The following is a 23,799-nucleotide window of genomic DNA, read 5'->3' as shown; positions in this document are numbered from 1 at the left end:
CCACAGGTAAAGTTTGGTGGCGGTAGGATTATGGTGTGGGGTTGTTTTTTAATGAGCTGAGTTTGGCTCAAGATAAATGAATCATTGAATGCTTTTGCCCATAATTGTTATATTTGAGGTGAATTATGATGATTATAAGCTGTAGTGTTATATAGCACCTTTATTTAGTTCTCTTTCAAAGTAGCAGTGTACGTCAATCTTCACACATCAAACAAATACACATTCCGGAGCACCTATCTTTGTGGGGCCCTCCCATTGACATAATGCATTTCCTAGCCCCTTCCCCTAACCCCAACCATCACAAATGATTGTCTAACCCCAACCCTTACTTTAACCCCAACCATAACACATTTCAAACCTAAACTCTAAAACCAAATCTTGACCTTCAAAAAGAGGTCTAAGTTTGTGGGCCCACAACTCTGTAAAATCCCAGAATATGGGCCCCAACACACCAGGCCTGCCAAAAACATTTATATATATTTTTTTAGATTTAGCACCCAAAGTTGTACATTTCACCTAGATCTAGGTGCTTAAACTAACAAGAAGTCAGACACTTTGATTTTACTATGGATTTTTGCACCATTTTTTTTGCCATTTATAGAGGTCATATTTTAATGAACTCCTCCTAGAGAACTTAGCCGATCATCTTCAAACTTGTTTCATCTAAAGATGCTTGATGCAAAAAGACTGTTTTTGAGGGTGTACACCTGGACGAATGTATGTGCCAATACCCAGATGTGGCCAGGCGTGTGACGGCCCTTCACATAATCTCGCAGCTCTAGCTTTGATTACAATTTATTCCTCATGAGGTAAAAACATAAAACCACAATCATGAATTTAAATTGTACGTCGATTTTATTAATTTGAGTAAAACCAGCCATACAATCAAACATTAAATTATTAAACAAAATGTGGAACATCGTAAATTTTAAATAAAGATGTGAGTTTTATTTCTGCGTGAAAAATGTAAACACTCACTTATGACCCTGCTTTATTCAAGCCGCTGCTTAACAACTGTGTGACTCTTGTTTGTGCTCGGGCTCAGAAAAGGAGTTTGTCATACGATATAAGCGAAGCTTGGATCTCATGCTGCGCAGACACTGAGCATTCCGATCCAGGATATCCTCCAGCTTGTCCACATATTCCACAAATGCCTATTAAAAAAAGCAGGAAGTCCACCATAGTTGAATTACATTACATAGATCTACAATGCAGTAAAAAGCAGAATTTTAACTCTGACCATATGAGGTTGCTTGCATAGAAGCGTCTGCTCCTCATGCAGTAACGGCTCCATCTTCCTCAGTTTTTCCCAGTGGGCCTGGATGACACGCCATCTTGAAAAGAAGTTTGGAATGTTGTACAGTGTTTTACACAAACATAGGCAATAATTTTAGCATTACAGGACTGAAGCACCAACCATTCAAAAGTAGGGAAGGGTGGGGGGTATTAATTACTTATACTTTGAGACCTGTTTTTTTTTTGTTTGTTTTTGGGAATGCTGAAGCATTCACTGCAAAAAGGACTGTAGAAAATTAAGAAAAAATATATAGTAAAAATAAGAAAATTATTACTTCAAATAAGCAAAATTATCTGCCAACAGAACAAGAAAATTGTACTTAAATTTACATGTAAGATTTAGAAAAATAAGAAAATAATACTAGGCCCATATTAACCACTGCGGTCTTGAAAATAATATTTTCAGACTAAAAACCAGTCATGTTTTTTCAAGCTGTAATAAATAGAACTATTTTCTTAAAATACATGAGTTGAGGTTTTTTTTTACACTTGGATAACTTAGCCTGAGTGTCAAGCAGATAACAGGTCCCATTTTCTTTGTCATGACCTAGCCAGGAATTGAACCCACAACCTTCAAGGTTGAGGGAAGGCACTCTACCACTAGACCACTGAGATGGTACTGAGAGAAGGAAAAATTAGCTTAGTAGATATAACGAAATGAACCATATTGCACTCGTCTGATTGTTTTCATACTTGTATTTTTTTTTCCATTTATCTTATTACTAGATTATGCAAAATCTTAAAATAAGAAAACTCATGAAACCCCAGTTCAGAGTCTTTGATGTTGGTTAGTTGTCCTCTTAAAATGTGGGAAATGCTTGTTTTAATCCTCACAGTACTTAAAACTGTCTGTTAACACTCAATGACAAGACTGCTTGATCAAATAAGATAATTAAGTAATAAGTATCTTAAAATAAGCACAATGATCTTGCCTGACAATTTCATTTTAAGTAAAAATAACTTTGTCAAATCAAAATAAGCAAATTTAGGTTCAATTTAAGAAATTATATCTTACTTAAGATTTTAGTTTTTGCAGTGTATTTCCGATTTACACCGTTAAAATTTCAAGTTGCTTAAAAAAATCATGCGGGGTATATATATATTGTCTGATTTCACATTATTTACATCATTGGCACAATTTAACGCTAAATAGCAACTTTTCCCCATTCATTTTCAATGGGACTAACATTAAACTTTTTCTAAGTACCACTGTCCACGCCCACTTCCATGCATACAATTGATCAGCATTGCCAGGCATCTGATACTGCTCGGTGGCGCAGTTGGTAAAGTGCATTGTCCAATAACCAGGGGGTTGCAGGTTTGAATCCCACCTCCGAAAGTACATTACAAATATATCCATGGCAATTATGCTAAGTGATATACATGCATACCAACTATCAGGAAATGGATTATAATTTCACTGAAATGATTAAATGCGTGTTAGCATTCAGCATCAGACGACACTTTTCAAAATAAATACGCCATTAGCCATGAATTTCAACAAGTCAAGTTAGGTCAGTCCTTAGAGCAACTGGCTCATACCACAGAGAACCTGGGTTCAAACCCCGCTTGGACCACCTTTTAGTACATTCGATGGTTTGATACCAACTCACTATCATATCAGGAAATGGATTATAATTTCTCTGAAATTATTAAATCCCACTTTAGACAGATTGCAGTTAAAGTTTTCTTTTTTATTAATTTGTCATTTAACTACAATTAAAAATTTGTAATTTTCACGCAATTTATCTTTCAATTTACTTCATAAGCACAATGCACATGCATTCAAATCTTAGCATTCATTTTTTTCAGCATTCCCATGTAATTTCTGCAGAAATGTCACTTTGTCTAGTTAAAAATCATGTTGATAGTGTTTTAATTTAAAGTCCTACAGAAGCATAACAAGTTTGTCTTCAAAAATGGCCCGTCCTTTGTTTTCTTTTGGCCAATTTGGCATTAAAGACTGTAGGCCGGAGGCCCAATGTGGTTGGAACAAAACAAAAACTATCCAACACAATGTCAGAGCATGTCATCTGAAGTGTGTAAGTGTTATCACTATTAACCACCTTTGTACGTGCAAAGAAATATTACCCATCTCCCGATTTTGAACACAGTTTGTCATGTTACTTACTTGGCATGATCCATTGTTAGGGAAAACTCTGGGTTGCAGGGACTTTCTTTACAGTGCAACTCTACTGGATCATCCATTTGGAGTTTACAAGATTTGCATGGGTGTTCTGGTCCTGGTGTGGCCCGACTGGTCCGAAGATTTGGTGTGGTGGTGTCACTTTTATTCAAAGACGGTGACATGGCGTTCTTTGGTGCACATGAGGTTTCACGCGTCAGCTCCGTAAAATTTGCTGCGTCAGAAGTGGGCGACCAGAGATCCTCTGGTAGGCAGAGGTTTGCGTCCTCATCGTTTCTATGTGTGAGATGTTCTAAATTGTAATTATTAGCCAATTTGGTGTCAGAAAATGGAAACCAAAGGTCTTTTGGGACACAGAGGTCTGAGTCTTCCTCCTTTGCATTCATGAAATGATCCTTTATTATGCACTCATTGGTCAATTTGGTGTTAGAGGTGGGAGACCAGAGGTAACATTCTCGATGTTTAGACTTTGCATGTGGGATTTGCCCCTTCATTGTGCACTCCAATTTTGTGTCAGAAGTGGGAGACTGGATATTCATTGGGAGGCAGATCTCCGCGTCATCCTTTGCGTGTGTGAGATGGTCCCGTTTGCACTTACTAGTCAATTTGGCGTCAACAGTAGTTGATCTAAAGTACATTTTCTCATCTTTATTTTTTGCATGTGTGAGCTGCTCTTTTGTGTACTTTTTTGCCAATTTGCTGGCAGAAGTGGGAGACTGGAAATCCTGTGGGTGGCATAAGCCAGAATCCTCATCCTTTGCGTGGGTTAGCTCCTTTGTGTATTTTTTGGCCAACTTGGTGTCACAAGTAGAAGACTGGAAGTTGAATTGTCTGTCTTTATTTTTTGCATATGTGAGTGGCTCCTTTTTTCTCCCAAATGGACAGAGGTGGCTGTTGGCCCGATCTCCTTGAACCAGTAAGGCTGTGGCGGCCTCAGGTTGGCAGATGCTTGAGGCATCATCCTTAGATGTTTTTGCTTTATCTTCTGGATGCTTGTGTACCTGAGTAGGATTTTTCAACAGTCCAGGTTGCTTTTTCCTTTCCTGTAAGGTTCGGACTAAGAATGGATGGACAGATTGTGCTTCCTGATGTAGCGGTTCAACCGGCGGGGAGCTGCAGAGTGTCCTGTGGACCGACATTAAACAGTCCGTCCACAGCCCGTCGAGCGATGGGTCCATTTCCAGCGAGTCCTCTCCGTTCTCTCCGGTGTTGAAGGACACGTCTCCATCCAGCGCGGGGTCAGCCTGTTGTAAATTAGTCAGCCACCTCATCTCTGCCCTCTGCGGTGCGTCTTCTCTGAACGATTCACTGCTTCCGACCCCGCTGTCGTACACGGGTGGCGTGCTTTTCGTACCGGGACGGGCAGAAACCGCGAGATGGCTGGTGGATGATGCGGAGGAGCGGAGGGATCGGTGGCCGTAGGAAGGCGGCGAGACGGAGAAGGGCTTGAACATTTGCAGCTGCCGGTGATAATGTCGCAGGTGCTGCTGCATCTCCTTGTCCACCGTTACATCTTCTCTACTTTCTTCTGTTGACTCTTCCACGTTCTCATTTTGGCTTCCTTCACTCGGCCCTTCCTTACACGACATGCTGAAGCGCCCATTTTCTTTGTCGCAACCGTGCCCTCCATCGCCCATTTCCTGGGAGTTCCTTGCGTTGCTCAGTCTGACCCCGTGTTTGCCTCGTGCAGCTCTTTCGTCCGCATCTCTGCTTGGCGCGGAACAGTTGACGGGACACCCCGCGGGTTTCTTCGGGGTGGGTGAAACGGCGGCAAAAGACGCTCTGGGTGTCGTTATCTTTGTGTTCTTTGGGGGATTCTTCCCAGCGGCACTGCCTTTGGAAGGCGGTGTGGCTTTGCAATCTTGTCCTGCGCCGCGACCCCTCAACTCTTTCACACTGTGGAAAATAAAGCACACAGTAATTCTATAGAGTAAATTTGACTCTATTAAGAGTGAATTTGACTCTAATTAGAGTGAGACCAAAATGACTCAATTTTAGAGTAATATTTACAGAGAGTGAAATAAAGAATTTAAAAAAAAGTCACTCAATGGTTAAGAAACAAACTCACAACCTTCGCCTTGAGAGAGAAATCACCTGAGCTATGCCCCTCCTGCTGTTTGCTTATATCTAAGAGGAGACCAAAAACATCAAAGATTCCATCTAACACGAGCGATATACTAACACACAGCAGGAGGTGCGTCACTTAGAAATGTCATGCTTTGCTTGGTCTGTGGTATAGTTTCAGTTGAAACCAGTGGTTCTCAACCTAGTCCTCAAGTACCCCCTTATCCAGCTTGTTCTCCAGGTCTCCAACAGCCAACACAGGTGTTTCAAACAATCAGCTAATCAGCAAGCTCTGTATGAGGCCTGATAACGATCCTCATATGTGTTGGCTGAAGGATTAATTACTCATGTTGTTTTGTAATTCACAGCAGGGATCAGGATAATTATAAGACATTATGAATAGCACGCCATGAAGTTTGTATAGTTGATTTGATCACGTGTCATAAAAAGCCACAGTTCCCAACATACTTATTTTTATACAAATAGTTTTATACAAATATGGCCAAGATGTTCACCCCCCCCCCCCCCCCCCCCCCTTGAAACTCTATGTCTCCAGACTAGGTCACGTCTTATCATAACAGTTGGCACGAAAAACTAAGCTTCAAGCAGACATGTTGGGGGAATTTCAGGGCTTGTTCTTTGACATACTCCTATAACAATTGGACTAATGTTGACAAATGTTTCCTTTATTTAATTCAGTTTCCTTTTTTTAACCAGGTTAGGGTTAATTGAGATTAATAATCTCTTTTCCAAGAGTGTCCTGGACTCACACAAATAACATAATTTGCCATTATGAACACTTACCGATCGGCATATCTCAGTGTGTTCAGAGTGTGCTCTGTGGCCACGTTACCGGGTGAAATGTTGGCAATCATGCAAGTCATGGAGTTGCCAACAAATGAATCTTTCAGGACCTTAGCGCAAAAAAAAAAAAAAACCTCAAGAGTTTAGCGTAATGTAAACAACATTACAGAAAGGCTGCAATGAGGTCTGAGTACCTGTGTGAGTTTACTTTGTCTGAAAGGTGTGTGCCGCTGCTCTTGATCAAGGGAGCGGATACATTCTTTAAGCTGAGGGAGGGAAAATCACAAAATTATTTCAGGTCTCCCGCTTCTGATGCCAAAATTGTCTAAAAGGCACACACAGGAACACCTAAACCTGCAACAGATGAGGACACAGACTTTCCCCTTCCATCCCCCACTTTTGATGCCAAAATTGCCCAATAAGTCATACAACAAAGGAGAATCCAACAAATGCAAAGGAAATAGAGGAGCATTGGACACATGCCAAGGATCAGGAGGGCTCTCTGGAACGTCTGAGGCCAAATTGGCCAATAAGTACATAAATCAGTGTGCTGTTGTATCTTACAGCCAACAGACTCTGGTTGATCTCAGCTCCCTCCATACGAGTCTGCCAGTCCGTTGCTGTGGTGTCCGATGCCCGCTCACTTCCCGCCAAGTCGATGAACCACATTCTTAAAGAAACAGTATTAGTACACTTGTTATGTGTTTCATAAGTAAAATGTATGCAGTATGTACACTCAACAAAAATATAAACGCAACACTTCTGTTTTTGCTCCCATTTTTTATGAAATGAACTCATAAAACTAAAACTTTTTTCAGAAAACATTATGAGTGCACAGGTGTGCCTTAGACTGCCCACAATAAACGACCACTCTGAAAGGTGCAGTTTTGTCAGTCAGTCCCTGACTGTTTTTTTTTGAGTCCCCAGACCCCCCTCTACTCCAATAAAACAAAACTGCACCTTTCAGAGTGGCCTTTTATCGTGAACAGTCTAAGGCACACTTTATGGTGTCTAATCAGCATCTTGATATGGCATACCTGTGAGGTGGGATGAATTATTTTGGCAAAGGAGAATTCCTCACTATCACAGATTTAGACTTTTTGGTTTGTGAATAATATTGGAGAGAAATGGTGATATTGCGTATGTGGAAGAAGTTTTCGATTTTTGAGTTCATCTCATAAAAAATGGGAGCAAAAACAAAAGTGTTGCATTTATATTTGTTGTTGATATAGATAAAAGTCTGACAGTTCAATGTAGCGGGTCACCTGCCAATGATGTACTGGTTGGGGGATCTGAGCTGAATCTGAAGCAAAGCGTGGGACCTAGACGACAGCGGATTGACACCACTGACCCTTTTTGTGCGTGCCGCTAAACCCTGCGAAATCACCTTGATACACAAAATAATAAATAAATAAATAAATAAAAAGGGACAAATATGGCATTATTCTATACAGTAGATACAGAAAGACCCTCATTTGTCTTAATAGTCAGAGGCAGTTGTTTACCGACCTTCAGCAGCGAGTTGACTGATTCCACTCTGACATCACAAAGTCCTGCAATGTGCACCACACTGTTGCCATCCTCCCTCACAAACAATCTAAAAAAAGATCAAAAGAAGAGTGAGAACATTATAGAGTTACACCCATCCTATCACAGTGCTATGATTACAGTAAAAAACAATTGTACCTCCCACTTTTGATGCCAAATTGGCCATTATACAGAAGTAAAATTCACACAACCAAAGAATGACATTCCACCATTCTACCCCTTTAAAGACGTACGGTTTTGCCACTTCTCAAGACAAATTGGCCAACAAATATATTTTAAAAATAGCTGCATCTTGCATCATGAAAACACGCGGACTGAGAATTCTGTCACCAAAGGGACCTCTGCTTTTCCGCCTCTGACGCCAAGGTGGCCAAGAAGTAATATCCCATTTTCAGCTATGCAAAAAAACAAAGAGCACCTTTTCCTATTGTTGAGCAAGTCGTAGACCTGACGACAGTAGATCTCACAGAAGCTGACGTACACCAGCATTGGGCTGCGCGTTGCCGACAGGTGGGCAAAGATATCCTGGACCGCCAGCACATATAACCCCGCTTCTCCGGGAGTGGAACCCATCATGGTATGCGTTTTGCCTGCACCCGTCTGGCCAAATGCAAAGCAAGTGGCTTTGCCCCTAAATATACACATACAATTTGTCTAATTAGTACCATTAAATACTGGAAGTCAACCTTAAATATTTCTTAGATATGTGACCTCACTAGTCTAAACTTAGTTGACATTCTGATAAATATTACATTTGTGGAATATGAGTTATGAAGCAAAGTCCGGCAGTTTTTAATCAATATCAGAAGGAGGCCATTTTGCCACTTGCTGTCAAATGAAGATGACATCGAAGTTGCTCAGTTCTCCGGCAACAACTAATCACAGCTCATGGCTTCAGAAAACAGATGAGCTGCGATTGGTCATTGCGGGAGCCTTGAGCAACTTTGATGGAATCTTCAGTTGACAGCAAGTGACAATATGGCCGCTCTCTGAGATGGATAAAAACGGCTGGATTTTGCTTCTTAACTCATATTCCATTAACGCAATATTATACCGTATTTAGACTAGTGGGACTGCATAGAATATATTATTGTCAAAAATATTAGGGGGTTGACTTCCCCTTTAAAAAATGCTTCTTTTTTTTTTTTACTATAACAGCCCAGATCAGTAAATATTGCTCAAAATTCTGGCTGGAGGGAGCCCTTTAAAATGTTTAATGAAATAAAATAAAAACATTATGCAAAAAAACCCAATGATAATAATAATAATAATAATAATAATAATAATAATAATAATAATAATAATAATAATAATAATAATAATAATAGACTGGGGAAAAAAAGGTGAATTGATAAATGAAAGGAAACAAGTGGACAATTTGACACCTTACCCATCAAGCAAGTGCTGCACCAGAGGATATGCCGTTTTCTTATATACTTCCTCATTGGAATGATAATCTCCAAAAACTTGGTCAAAGTAGAATGGGTGCTACAAAACAAATCAGACAATGAAAAATAAGCGTTATGGAGATAATCTCATTATGGTTTCAAAACGAAAATTTTGAATTGTTGTACCTGTAGAATGTATTGGGTAAGATCCACGGCTTCTTTGCCTTCTTCCACAATCACGCACTCTGCGCTGGGTGTTATCACCACATCCGCCTCACCCTTCCTTCTCTCGGCCTGTGTCAGAGGTCGTTTCCTCACGCAAACGGTGATCCTCGGCCCATGGGTTTGCCTACGAACGAGAGTCCAAATGAAAGAAAATTGAAGCAACGACAATGAAATGTTGCCATCATTTCCCAACTGTTTATTACTCCTGATGCATGTTTGGTACTAGAGTGGCTCAAATTATCGTAGACAACTTCCATGTATGTTTTTCACACTTGGCCAATAAAGACAATTCTGATTTGGTGTGCCATCCATTTTAACATCTGACGTCAATAATTCATTTGAACGATTTCTATTAGTTTAAATTTTTTTTCCACTTTTGTTAACAAGAGTATGAAAACCTAAAAAAAAAAAAGATTATACATTTAGAACAGATATAAAATTTGTGATAAATTGTGAGTTAACTAGTGAAGTCATGCAATTAATTACGAAAAATTTTCATCGCCTGACACCCCTAATTTTGAATAATCTTTTCTTTTTTCTTTTTTTAAAAAAGTAATTTTAATTAATTTATTTTTTTCTTTTTAATAATTTTTTCTTTCCTTTTTTATTTAAAGAAAATATTGTTAAAAATTACGGGTGTAATTAAAAAAATAATAATAATTAATCGTATGACTTCACTAGTTAACTCCCGATTAATCACACATTTTATATCTGTTTTTAATGTACAATAAAAAAAATCTAGGTTTTCATACTCTTGTTAACAAAAGAGGGAAAAATGTTAAACTAATAGAAATAGTTCAAATGAATTTTTGACGTCTATAGCCGTCAATTGCAATGAATGAGTTAAGCATAACTGGAAGGACATTCACTGGACTGTACAATCATTCACTCACTTTTTTGCAGAAACTGCCTGAAGAGGAAGCCCGTAGTTGTACCCTGGTTTTCTCTTAGCTTCATAAACAGGCATTGGATGGTTTGCTTTATCTGTGCACCTCTTGGCTGCAGCTCTGGGTCTCGGGCGCAGGTGGTTGTGATGGTGGGACGCAGCATTCCTCTGGGGTGGTAGTGTGGAGTACGTATTATACATGGCTAATCGTTTAGTAATATCTGGCCTGGCTCTGTGGGTGCTGTACTGCGCAGGACGCTTGTGGGATGTGTCCTGGTCATCTGCCTCTTCTTCAAGTCTCACCCCCTCCTTCTCCAGCGTATTGACGAGATGGACCAGCTTGAAGAGGCGGCTTTTATCTTCCGCCGTGTGGATCTCCAGGAGGGGCAGATCCTCAGAAGTGAGGGTTACGAGATGGGCCGTGTGGCGGATCCCCATAGAGGTGAAGCTGAAAAGTACATGGAGGAATGAGGGATGCAGTCCGAGTTCGGGTTTAAGATCTTGTAGTTACCGCTCATGAAGACGCTGAAGGCCCACCATCTTGAGGCACTCAAACAGGCTCAGTGTCATGATTGGATGGTCTCCCACTTGTCTCCACAGACCCTGGTGGGAGCCAATCACTCATGTTTGTGATCAATTATGCATTGAAACTTGAAATCAACACGATAATACAAATTCCCCACATTTTCGCGGTTCATGATTCACAAATTAACCTATTCGCACCTCAACTTCAGGAAAAGCGTTGTATGTCGGGGAGGAGGCAAGTTTAGCCTGGGTTATTAGCTGAAGAAGGGGGAAAATTGTTGCCGCCTGAGAATATCCAGGCACACTCATGCACACTATCATCTAGTTTCATCCCTCCCACACGTCGTAAACACACGGTCATTTAAATACACTTTTTGACCTCAGGGAACCTGTGCTCATTGAATCTCATTTAAGACGCCCACATTGTCATCACAAAACTACTGAGGTGCAAAACAAAGCGCAAGACACAATTATATTAGGAATGAGGTTGTAACATATCAAAATATAGAAAAAGTATAACAATATAACCATAACCAGTTGCTCAGGGCCAGCAAGGACCTCTCTGCTAGCATAAACAAACTAAAAGTAGCACAAACATACATTTACAACCTAAATTCTAATATTTGTTCCATACAATTACAGTACATTATACTTATAACAGTATATTCTCTTCATGTTATATCCTTTCTCATGGCTAAACTTCCAGTACATGCATGTTTGTAGATTTTTGTCCAATCAGATGTCAGTCTCTGTGTAGAGATAGCATTGTCAATCTAATTTCGCCAGGGATTTAAAAATCTGTAGTGTTGGACAATGTTCTTTAAAGTTTAAACTCAATTAGCAATGGCACTGTTTCATTAACCAATCAGATTTCACACTCATCCTTCCTCACAAGGTCAGCTTTTTGTTCTGGTGACTTGATCATTTTTATCCTCTGATTTGTTGGTCAGAGCAAAACTTGTTAGTCAATTTGGACGAGCAAGACACATTTGCATTGATCTGAACACGTTGGTTAGTTAGTTGGTTGATTGGTTAGTTAGTTAATTCTCTCGCGTTATTAAATAAATACTGATCCTGATCCACTCCCGAAGAATGTACGTGCCACAGCGCAGAGTCGTGATAGTGGCGGTATTAAGAGTTTAATTAAATCGGGTAAATCTCCAACTCGCTTAAATCCCAAGATCCGTCTCAAGATCCAGGTTCAAATGCACAGACCGCCACTGATTGAGAATAGACTGTGCAAGCGCATAAATAAACATTATAATAAAAAAACATGCATGCAATTAATGGACCATATTTAAATGCATTTACCCAATTGAAAATCACAAAATTGAGACCCTATTTCCCCGACCGTGACCCTGTCATTTTAGCAAATTTTTAGTTTTGTAAAGTCACACATATAAAACGCAAATAAATAAACTTACCAGTGTGAGTTCCGTTTAAACACAAGATGCACATTGAAGAAGGCCGAAGAAAAAAGTGTGAGCACGTTTCTGAAGTCCGATGATGTTTGAAAAGTGCACTGGACGCCACAGAGGGGCGTCGTGATATGCGAGCCTTCTGACTCAAAAACGAATTAACGGTGCTAATTTGTTGCTAGCACAGGATTAAAAGACACATTATAAGTGGTTCCCTTGTGACAATTAACGTTGACATGTATCGCTATGTCCGCACACTTCACTTGGGTCTCCATGGCGACGGCTGCCGCGGATGAGCACGAAAAAGATGATAATCCAATAAAACAAGATTAGATCAATCAGTCACGAAGTTTTAAGGGATGTGGACCGGAACGATTAATGTAAATATTGTGATTATTATTGATACTCAGAGCGTTTATAAGCAGTACTATACTGTTCTATCAAAGCACAGTAGCGCTCAATGTTTTGCTTTTAATAAATACGGAAATTAAATATCTGCCGAGGTTGATTCGTGTTTTATACGGACGGTAATAGAAGTGACACAATCTCCTAGCCATTCTCGGAGTTATATATAATTTTCATATGTAATATTTCACATTTTATTTGATATGTAAATCCATGGCGGCATTAAGTGTCCAGGTTATTTTTTAGACGTCCGTGGGCGATTGACGGTGTTTTACAGGGGGATAGTATTAGTGGTAACACACAACATGCTGAGCATCGTTAGCAGGTTGTGCTAATTTTTATCGGTTGTGGCAGTTATATTTTTGTAAAACTGAAAATATTGTCAATATACTGTGTATATACACAACTCAATAGACATGTATTGTAACCTTTAATATACAAACCGAAAGTAGACACGGTGTTAGATGTCAAGTTAGCGTGGAGTTTATGCTAAAGTTACAGTTTGACACTAACTCAACTGTTTGTTACCGTTCATGGTGATAAAGTGACTGTATGCTTGAGCAACTCTATTCGTGGCCACATACGAGAGCATTACATTTTGCACTAACTTGTTTTAAACAAGCGGCTTTAGAGAGGGGTTATATTTTATTTATAAATGTTTATTTCATTGAGGTTATGAATTTAGGTTTGGATTCCTCTTCAGCTTTCACCTCATTCTTGTACTAGGCATAGGTTCCATCAACAGCATAGTTTTACTTAATTCACCAACATTCATTCTGCCTTACTTTGTCATCTTTCCCCAGTGTACATTTAACATATTTTTGTAGCTTCGTTCACCAGCCGCCATATAGTGCTTATTCACAAACAGCCCTCTCTTCATCTTCTGTCGCTTCTTTCACCACATTTGGTTTAATTTTACCAGCATAGCTCTTTTTTTTCCGCATTGGATAATCTTCCTATTAGTTGACTTCTTATGGGAGAATAGTTTTCCCTTTTCCAGCCTAGCTTTATCCCCATCTTTTGTCACCTTCTTTCATCAACACAGCTTCCTTTTCATCTTTCTGTAGCCTCTTCATTGTTCTCCATTGCTTTTCACATTCTGCTAGCATAGTTTCCCGTTTTTTTGTACTGTCCTGTTACGGCACTTTCTTATGCCGTCAGTTTCCCCCCCTTTTTTTTTTAATTTTCCAGCGTAGCTTTTGCTTCATCTTTCGCCAATTTATTTCACCAGCATATTATCGTCCACTTCACCATTCTTGAGCTTCTTTCGCCAGCATATTGCCTCTATTTGTACATTTTTGCTAGTTTTAATGGTAAATGCACCAGTAAGGATGACCTATGACCTTTAATGATTCTTTTTTTTGAACAGAAATGCCCCTCTAGCAAGTAACCAACATGTCCTTCGAGGAGAAAACTTGGCAGATCTCGTCCTCCTCATCTGCTCCTCTATCTACTCCTCCAACCCCTTCCTCTCACTTCGTCGGGAAACGTGATGACATCATCAGATGCGGCCGTGTGACCAAGCTGGTGAATGGATGTCGGGATGTCCTAGTTGTGTACCACCAGGGGGAATTCCATGCGATGGACATGCGTTGTTACCGTAAGAAAGAGTCTTTCAGATGAATACAAGAACTTTTCTAGGTTATTTTTCATCTCACGGCTGCTTCTTTCACCAATATAGTTAATTCTTTCTCCGGCGTAGCTTATTTATCAACTTTCAGCAGCTTCTTTTGCAACTATAGTTTCTACTTTTGCCAGGATAGTTTTGTCTTCATCATTCTGCCGCTTCTTTCAGCAGCATGGCTTCCTCGCCATCACTTCAGCTTTACTTTCTCTGGCAGAGCTTACTCTTCATCTTTCAGCAGCTTCTTTTGCCATCAAAGTTTCCCCCTCTTTAAACAGCATAGCTTTCTCTTGATCTCTTTGTAAACCATAAATAATTGTACGCTGTGTTAAATTATGAAGGAAAAAAAGCGAGCTAACATGAATTGCTTTTGTGTCTACAGATGCAGGCGGTGCTTTAGAACAAGGAGACATTGAGGTGCGCTTTTAAACATCTGCATTTTGTAGTTAGTTGTGATCAATATTACATCTCAGCCTCACATCATATTTATCCATCAGGAGTTCAACGGGCGCGTGTGCATTGTCTGTCCATGGCACAAGTACAAGATCACGCTGTTGGAAGGCGAGGGACTGTACCAAGCCGTGGACAACCCCACCGTCAAACCTCTGAGAACTCACTGGCGCTCCAAGGGCGTCAAACAGAGGGTCCACAAAGTCACTGAAGTGAATGAGGACATATATATTACACTAAACGACTCCAAAGAGGCTGTTGAGTCTGATTACTACCAAACTGACGCATACAGGACCAATTTATGCATCAAAAAAGTCCACTGACAAGAAAATATTGCGTGTGTTTGTATGTACATTATGTCTGCAGAGTATCATGTGACGTGCTATTTTATGGCTGCGAAGTGATTCACAATAATCAAGTCAAATCATTATTTAATGAGTACAGTGGATCTCTGCTATTTGCATGGGATAGAGACTGGGCTGTATATTTTGAAAATATACCTGCAAATCCACGTTCCAAATCATGAGTATGCGGCAGTCCACTAACTCAAATGCTTTGTTAGCAAGCAATTACCGTGTTAGATACAATGAATGAACAGGTCATGAAGTAATAAAACAATTTTTTTGTAAACCCATCCATCCATTCTGTACACTTCTTACGCTATTTGGGTCGCAGGGTGTTGGAGCTGATTCAAGCTGACTTTGAGCCAAATAAGAACTGGTCGCCAGGCAGTCGCACGCAATAGAGACAGGCAACCATTCAGACTCGCATTCAGACCAAATTCAGGCGAATGTGCCACTACACCATCAGAAACTATTTTGAATAAATACAATCATAAAATATAATGAAATTTATAAATCAGACTTGCAATAAATTATTACAAAAATATGTATTTCTTATGTTTCATTTCATCACACCATCTAGTTTTGGCACAAACAATCTTCCATACTTATGGAAATGGCATTAAATAAAAAGGTCAATGGGACATGTGTACAGTAGTGTCATGAAATTAATAATTAAATAGGTAGAAGATAATATTGAATATATTCCACAGCTTGATTAAGTAGTGGAACATTTTATAAATTGTGTATTTAATTAGCGTTATATTTCTAGCACAAACATGCATATAATATAAAGTATTCATTAAAATGCCATGAAATAATGAAAAATGTCATGATTTTCGCTTATATCACAACTAAATGCACACCCTTACAAATTATTTCACATTTTAATAAACTTTAATTTGATATGTTAATGAGTTTTAATTATCTATTTAACTGATATCGTATTTATTTAACGTTGGCACAAACAACCAGCAATATAAATTGCATTAAATAATTAAAAATAGCCATTAAACTGATTTAAAAAAAAACACAATAATTTTGGATACAAAAATATACATTGTTAAAGGTGAGTACTAGTTTGACGGTTGATATTTTTATGCCGTCTTCAATGGCGGTTCCACCACAAATAATATAATGGTATGAGTCGTCGTCGTTTTAAAAGCAAAACTACTCCGTGCGATAGGTGGCAGCAGCGCGCCATTTAACTGTCAAAGAACACAGATAAGACAAAAGAAGAGGCAGAAGCGTCATAACATGCGACAAGAGTTAATAATATTACGCTAAATGCACACAAATCAGATTTCACAAATTTATTTTAGCACGTGCATTCTCACTTAGACTTCCTTATTCTTCGGTTTTTGTAGCTACTGATGAAATATGGACGATAAATCAGGATAAAACTTAACATCGAGCCATCGTGATGGCAACAGGTTCGTTTTGATTGGGGACCAGAATGACTGACTTTTCATGTTTTCTGTTAATGATGTGTAATCCCCCCACCCCTCCCTGCAGAAGAGGAAATCAGCTTGTTGGTCATCGTCGTGGACGTTAACCCGATATGGTGGGGCCAGCAATCCCAGCGTGAGCCGCAGGTTCGAGAACGATGACACCAAACCTAACAATTATAATGATATTCCTAATAAAGTGTTTTCGTGTGGCCCTAGTTCACACTGTCCAACTGTATGGATGCTGTTATGGTGATGGCGAACTCTCACGTGGCCATGAGCAGGAATAACAAGCTGGCCATCATCGCCAGCCACTGTCAAGACAGGTCACACATCTATCTATCGATCTATCCAGCTAATCTAATTTTTTCTTGATTTGATAGAAACGATTTGTATATGAATACATACTCACTGTCATGCATTTTGCTTCAGTCACTTCCTGTATCCCAGTAAGAGTCAGCCAGGCAGCGATGGCACCCCAGACGAAGTGTGCTCGAGTGGTGACGGCAAGTACGAACTGCTGTCCTTCGCCAACGGCATCATAGCTGAACAGATCAGAAACTTGATGTCCAACAGTAGGTCAACATCATTACTAAATAATGATTTCATTCAAATGTGTTATACATTAATTTAATAAAAAAAAAAAAATGCTTACATTAATGCTTGACAACAAACAGTTCTTAGATTAAACGCAAATATATTGTAGTAAAAAGTCAAGTACAACTGAATTGCATTTAACAAATAGACTGTTGTCGATTTTTAAAAAAGGTAAAATGAACATTTATTCAATTGATTATACCACTAGAGGAAGCCCAAGTACTATTAGTACCACATTTTGAGACCAACAAAATTTGGCCCAACAAACCCCATTCAGAAGCAGGTACTAAGACAGAAGCCAAGCTTTTTTTGATTGAAAGCTTGATAATTATTTCGTGTCTCGTGAAAAAAGTGGTGTGTGGGCATATTTGTTGCTGATCCCAGCATTAATTATTCTTTTGACAAATGAACAACCTTTTAGGGGCATCAACGTACACCTAAATGCATCTTTTTTCTTTTTTTACAAGCCCTTGTTTCCAGGTTAAAATGCATGGATTTTACGGGTCCTCAACAGGACTCAGTCGTGCTGTGCCACCTGGAACGTTAGAAAAATAAATCTGCCCTGATACCAGTTTTACATTTTACCCATCAAAGCAAAATTAGTTGGATATATCTATCTTGACAGGAACCACAAAAAGAAGTCTCAAGTACCCATGCACGGAATTGTTTAGGAAGTCAGCCATTTTGGAAGAATATCAGGGCTAGGAAATTTGTCTAAATGAGCCTAAGTGGGGCATTGCATCACAGTTTGACGATCATTTTGAGGAGTCGCAATGAAAGAGGGGGGCACAGGGGGCTTTAATGGCTTCATTGTATTTTGTGTATGTTCACTTTGCAGTTGAGGTGACGGGAGGTTCCACGGACACTTTGCTGGCCGGATCCCTCGCCAAAGCTCTGTGCTGTATCCTTCACCTGCAATCTGCACGTTTGCTATTAGGACTATGACACTCAGGGGGGAAAAACAAACTGATTAAGTATATCCAAGGTACTTAATCATTTTGACAAATTATAAAGCACTAGAAATTGATTGCCCTGCGATTGGCTGGCAACCAGTACAGGGTGTACCCCGCCTACTGCCCGAAGCCAGCTGGGATAGGCTCCAGCAACCCCGCGACCCTTGTGAGGACAAGCGGTACAGAAAATGGATGGATGGATGGACTAGAAATTGATTAAATAATACATTAATATTATTACACATAAAAAGTAAGCACATATTGACAAACTAGAAAATAGGAATGAAACAGTACAATAAAATAAAAACAGACAATTTGAAAAAAAAACCTATAGAAAATGGATGCAATGCAAAATGTAATAAGACACATTAATATTTTTGGGGGAGAAAATATATATCATGAAATAATTTAAATAAAATAATACAATATAAGCCAAAACATCAGTAATATTTATATTTTTTGGTGGGGCAAACTACAAAATCATACAAATAGAAAAATAAACGTCATACAACAAAGAATAGTAATATAAAATATTATACTAATGAAATAATGTAAATTAAGAACAGACATTTTCAAAAAACAAAATGTGCAAACTAAGTCAAGTTGAGAAACTAGAAAATCGAAAATATTGATAGTAATGAAAGAATATAATATAAAATATAGATTTGTTTACAAACATACTGTATATAAATATAAACAATACGATGGAAGAGAAATTAATAATTAATTTAAAAAAAATAAACAAATTATACCAATTAATAAATACTATGAATAAAATAGAAACAGACACTTTGACAGACTTAAAATAATCCAAACAAAATCATACAATATCAAAACAGACAGTACATTTTAAAATAATTTTGACTAACTGTAAGAGAATATAAATGAAACAATACAGTATAAAATAAAAGGACAGGAAAAACGTCCGTCTAAATGAAAAAAAACTTTTTTAAATTTAATAATAAAAATACTATATAAAATATGAAAACACTAATTGCATAATCTTTCCTTTTTTCAGCCATTAATTTCTTAATGATTTCAACTCAGATATCAACAGAGTCTCAAAGGAACTTGAAGGTACTTTTATTTATGACTATTGTATTCATAAATTATTTTGCATGAGTAATATTTGTTATGTTTTTTCAGTGGGACAGGAGGTCAAGTCTCGAATTTTGGTAAACTTTGTTTTTTTTAAAAACATATCTACCTGTAAAATGAATCTTGTTCTTATTCATTGAAATCGGAATGGACCTAATGTGCTTGATAGGTGATAAAGGCAGCGGACGACTGCGCCCTGCAGTACATGAACTTCATGAATGTGATCTTTGCCGCCCAGAAGCAGGTCAGAACATGATTCATTTGTTTCATCTTACCATATTTGGGATGATTAGGATATTGTTTTTATTATTTATTTCCCAACAAGTGTGTTTGTTGGTTATGTCTGTGATGTTTGTTTTATGTGTTGTGATGGATTGTATTCGCTTTGTTAAAATAGTCTTTTTTTTAGTTTGTCAGATTGTCTTTGTCTTGTGTTTTTATTTGAAAGAAAAGGAGACAAATTGTTAAAATAGGAATGTGCACGTGTTTAAAGTATATATGTGTATGTCTTTCGTTATTATATTGGAGTTGGGTAATATTGATAGATGGCTTTGGAACGTCAGGTTTACCTGTTTGTTCATCAATCTGTATTTCATTTTCTTTTTGGTCATTTTTTAACTGCAAAATATTATTATTTTATATATATAATATATATATTTTTAAAAACAGCTCAACATATTTTATTAACACTTTGCAATGTTTATTTTTTATTTCAAAACAGAGCATCCTGATAGATGCGTGCGTGCTGGAGTCAGACTCGGGGCTCCTACAGCAAGTACTGTCTAATATTTTTATTACACACACTCACCTAATATTAACATTCACTGCCATTAACGACTATAGACGTCAAACATTCATTTGAACTATTTCTATTAGTTGACATTTTTTCCCCACTTCTGTTAACAAGAGTATGAAAACCTAGAAAAAAATATTGTACATTTAGAACAGATATCAAATTTTTGATTAATCGTGAGTCATGCGATTAATTAAAATACATTTTTTTTTATTGCCTGACGCCCCTAATTTTTAACACCCCCCAAAAAACGATTATAAAAAATAAAATAAAAATTCATACTCTTGTTAACAAAAGTGGGAATTTTTTTTTTAACTAATACAAATAGTTTAAAAAAAATTGTTTACATTTATAGGCGTCAATGGCAGTGAATGAGTTAATGAAACACAAATGAGCAGAAAACTGATGAGAAATGCATATATCTACCACAAAAAAAAACTGGATTAAAATATTTTTACCAATATTACTTGAAAAGATTATGGCCATTACTTAATACCGTACGTAGTAAGGGTAACAAAAATATGAAATGCTAGTTCACATACTGTAGGGGGCAAACTTGATTGTTCTTTGTCTCCTTTCTGAACCGACAGGCTTGCGATATAACTGGAGGCTTGTACCTGAAGATCCCCCAGAAGGCGGCCCTGGCTCAGTACCTGCTGGTGACCGCCGCCACTCAATGCATTGATAGTGAATACACACGTTTGTTGGTAATTGACATCAATGTGTTGGACTTTACGGCACAGTGGGTGTTCCTGCCTGACGGTGAGCAGCGTTCACAGCTGCTGCTGCCACCGCCAGCCCATGTGGACTACAGGGCAGCGTGCTTCTGCCACCGCAACCTCATCCAGATTGGTTACGTCTGCTCCGTCTGCCTGTCAAGTAAGTGCTTGCGTTCATTGCATACTTACAATAACAAGTCTTGTTTTTAAGAAAAAAAAGTGACAAGAATAAGATTTTTTTCCCCCTCCAGAAAAAAACACAATTTAATGGTCATATTTGTTTCCCCCCATTAAAAAAAAAAAAAAGGCTTAACACGAGTCAGATTTTTTCAACATTACTCAACTTTATTGAAGCCATTTTTAAAGTACAATATTGACAATGGCCATTTTTTCCAGACCAAATGTAGAGAATGATGTGAAACCCACCACCCCACCCCCAGTAATAAAATCTTATTGGTTCAAAACTGAAGTAATAATATAAGAATATTCCAAGAAAAAAAGTTGGAATATGCAAATAAAGTTGCCTTTGTGGAAAATAGTCTGAACATCTTCGAATAAAGTTGTATTAAACATCTAACTGCAGACTTTTTTTAAGGGGAAAAAAAATAAATTGCATGAGAATAGTGTTTTTTTTTCTTCTTTTTCTTCATGAAAAATTACTATTTTAACAGAAAAGTATTTGTTTTTTTATGGGGGGGGGGGGGCTTGTTGCCCTAAGTTCTATTTATTACATTTAGTATACAGCAGCATTTTTTATAGTTAAGAAAAGTCTTTAGTATTCATTTTCATTTTATACTTGTGCTACTTCTTTTTCCACCACAGTATTCTGCAACTTTAGCCCCATCTGTACAACCTGCGAGTAAGTAAAAAAAACAACAACCTTTTTATCACATTTATACTTTTAAATATATATTTTTTTGTACTGAATATTTGTATGTGTGTGTTTTGTAGGACGGCTTTCAAAATCCCGCTCCCGCAAATGGTCAAAGGCAAAAAGAAAAAATTCAAAGCATCATGATATTTATTTGTATTACCTCTGCAGCCAAATTATTCTTGTATAAAACAATTGTTTAAACCTTTACAATTAAATTTTTGGGATAATGCTTATACAGAAAAGATTTTTTTTTTCAAATGTAGAAACTAAAAAAAAACATACAATGTCTGAATCTGAAAAGTCTTTATTCACATGAAGGTCATTGGAGTTCACGGTGGCGGCATGGGCACAATCTTACAGCTGGCAAGAAAACAATGAGAATGTGTAACCAGCCATTGTACAAATGCATTTGTGTTGTTATGGACTTACCCCATCAGACCTTGGCCAGACCATCGCTGCGGAGTCAAGCTAATGTGGGCTTTCTGACCTCCGCGGACCACCGTCACTCGTAGCGGCTTCTACCAAAAAAATTAACATATTGGCAAAAATCCCTTTTTTTACAGTTGGCATAAATGGTGGCCATGTTATCTCGTCGGGGTGGCTGTGTTAGCATGTTTGGGTAGACTTGTCACATTAAGTCAGCCATCTTAGCTTCTTGACATGTTGAGACGTCCATCTTGAGTCTTACCCCTTCGCTGTGCTGCACTACAGAGGCAATGTTGTGGAGATTTTGGAAGTTGCCTGTGTTAACGGAACCAAACCCGATGACTTCATCTCCCACTTTGAGGCCCTTTTGCAAAAAGACAAGAAGTCAAGAAAGGCTCTCAAATATCAGAGCCAAAATGTCTCCCGGCACTCACGGCTACGGAGGCGGGAGAACCCTGCGTGACGGCATCCACCCGCGCAAAGGCGGGCGGGAGCGTGTCCTGGTACTCCATGGCCTCCTCGAAAGCTTCCGTCTGGTCGTGCTGCCGCTTGGCTTTCTCCCGAGCGTGCAGCCTGTGCAAGGCATCCTCGATCTCCAACATGATGGCCTTGTGGTCGTTCTGCAGGCCTGCCACCACAATCGAGATATGCGAAAATATCTATTACTGTAGAGCTTGCGACGTATACAGGTGAAGCTCTTACTGCACTGAACGCCAGGAGTTTTCAAAGGATGAGTAGTTTTATTTTGGTTCAGCTTAATTAGTAATGTGTAAGTGTTTTATATTTCTGTACTTTTGCTAGGATTTGTAAAAAAAAGTATTTACTTAACAGTTCAGCATTAGATTTTTGTAAATAATTCTAATGTTTAAACATTTTCTTCCCGTGTACTTTTTACTCTAAGAATGTAGCACAGTATTTGTCTAAATTTGAGGACAAGCGGTTAAGAAAATGGATGCTAAATTTTTTTTGACAGTATTTGGTTTTTTCCATCTAAGCAGGTAAATATCTCTAATGTTTTTATATTTTTTTTCTAGTGCCAAACTTGTATTTTAATTCTTTAAGATTATACTTTATAATACTGTACTTTTGTATATCTTACATGTAATATTTGGGTGTAATTTTTCGAGGGACGTTTTTGTCTAATATTTGTGTCTAATTACACCCCAAAATACTGTTTGAGTACCGTCTTTGTTTCGTGTAAAGACTGGAACTTTCAAATCTGCATAATTAAAATAAAATAATAGTCAAGTATTTGTCTGTTTTTGAAAAAAAAAAAAGAAGTAGTTCCCCATTTTTAAAATGAACATTTAGTTTTGTATCCGTGATCATTTTGCTGACTAGTGAACTTGTTTTGGTATGCCTAATGACGTGTCCAGTGAGCTACCATTGCGTCGCCACGTAGAAAGGGCTAGAAAGAAAACACGCTGAGCTACTTACATGAAATATTGTGTCTTGCGGTTCTAATCTGGTACAAATTGACGTCGGCTCTCGGGTAGCCTTCTGCGTCCACTAAGGGACCATCAAGTCCAACGCCTTGCTGTAAAAACAAGAACTTCAAGACACAAACACTGCACAACATGAGCGACTGGCTCTAAACTTACATCTTCCAGGACGTCGTAGTACGCTTTAATTTGCTCTTCAATGTCATCTTTCTTTTTAATAAGGTTTTTAACATCATCCATGAACGTCTCTGGATTGTTTTCGTTTGTTGTCATCTTCATGGTGACTTCCTGGTTGTGTACAGCACATTCGTGTCCGGGCGGATATTCTT

The 23,799-nt window shown here is 38.3% G+C and overlaps 4 protein-coding genes across 6 annotated transcripts; 2 read left to right on the top strand and 2 right to left on the bottom strand.

Moving 5' to 3' along the window:
• Positions 1-832: 832 nt before the first annotated feature.
• LOC147173754 (uncharacterized) lies at positions 833-17,097 on the bottom strand. Of its 2 annotated transcripts, none has more exons than XM_086075643.1 (14): positions 16,981-17,097; positions 10,869-10,960; positions 10,365-10,805; positions 9,433-9,595; positions 9,249-9,346; positions 8,277-8,489; positions 7,820-7,907; positions 7,576-7,697; positions 6,875-6,980; positions 6,505-6,576; positions 6,311-6,420; positions 3,428-5,338; positions 1,241-1,334; positions 833-1,154 (listed from the first exon to the last, which is right to left on the bottom strand). In XM_086075643.1, exons 1-14 carry the CDS (start codon positions 16,984-16,986, stop codon positions 1,008-1,010), a joined length of 3,663 nt encoding a protein of 1,220 aa, XP_085931769.1. In that variant the 5' UTR covers positions 16,987-17,097; the 3' UTR covers positions 833-1,007. The 2 variants fall into 2 exon arrangements, with proteins under 2 accessions (XP_085931769.1, XP_085931770.1); XM_086075644.1 differs by lacking the exon at positions 16,981-17,097 and adding an exon at positions 12,307-12,761.
• LOC147173755 (Rieske domain-containing protein-like) lies at positions 12,524-15,413 on the top strand. 2 transcript variants are annotated; one of them, XM_086075650.1, is made up of 4 exons: positions 12,524-12,680; positions 14,075-14,305; positions 14,712-14,746; positions 14,827-15,413. In XM_086075650.1, exons 2-4 carry the CDS (start codon positions 14,101-14,103, stop codon positions 15,100-15,102), a joined length of 516 nt encoding a protein of 171 aa, XP_085931776.1. In that variant the 5' UTR covers positions 12,524-12,680; positions 14,075-14,100; the 3' UTR covers positions 15,103-15,413. The 2 variants fall into 2 exon arrangements, with proteins under 2 accessions (XP_085931776.1, XP_085931775.1); XM_086075649.1 differs by lacking the exon at positions 12,524-12,680 and adding an exon at positions 12,832-13,030.
• Positions 16,353-23,276, top strand: gtf2h3 (general transcription factor IIH, polypeptide 3). Its single transcript, XM_086075646.1, has 13 exons — positions 16,353-16,553; positions 16,636-16,715; positions 16,788-16,894; positions 17,001-17,143; positions 18,004-18,066; positions 19,166-19,195; positions 19,265-19,293; positions 19,386-19,460; positions 19,938-19,991; positions 20,600-20,668; positions 20,753-20,888; positions 21,551-21,587; positions 21,680-23,276. The coding sequence occupies exons 1-13, from the start codon at positions 16,544-16,546 to the stop codon at positions 21,744-21,746; spliced, it is 900 nt and encodes a 299-aa protein (XP_085931772.1). The 5' UTR covers positions 16,353-16,543; the 3' UTR covers positions 21,747-23,276.
• psmd9 (proteasome 26S subunit, non-ATPase 9) lies at positions 21,891-23,799 on the bottom strand. Its single transcript, XM_086075648.1, has 6 exons — positions 23,630-23,799; positions 23,466-23,565; positions 22,463-22,656; positions 22,291-22,392; positions 22,032-22,120; positions 21,891-21,962 (listed from the first exon to the last, which is right to left on the bottom strand). Exons 1-6 carry the CDS (start codon positions 23,747-23,749, stop codon positions 21,932-21,934), a joined length of 636 nt encoding a protein of 211 aa, XP_085931774.1. The 5' UTR covers positions 23,750-23,799; the 3' UTR covers positions 21,891-21,931.

The sequence above is a fragment of the Leptonotus elevatus genome, chromosome 5 (assembly GCF_054856555.1).
Source record: "Leptonotus elevatus isolate MCC_2025b chromosome 5, RoL_Lele_1.0, whole genome shotgun sequence".
In the NCBI taxonomy this organism is placed as follows: domain Eukaryota; kingdom Metazoa; phylum Chordata; class Actinopteri; order Syngnathiformes; family Syngnathidae; genus Leptonotus; species Leptonotus elevatus.
Note: the sequence above shows the minus strand (reverse complement) of the source record. Positions and strands in the feature narration are given on the sequence as shown.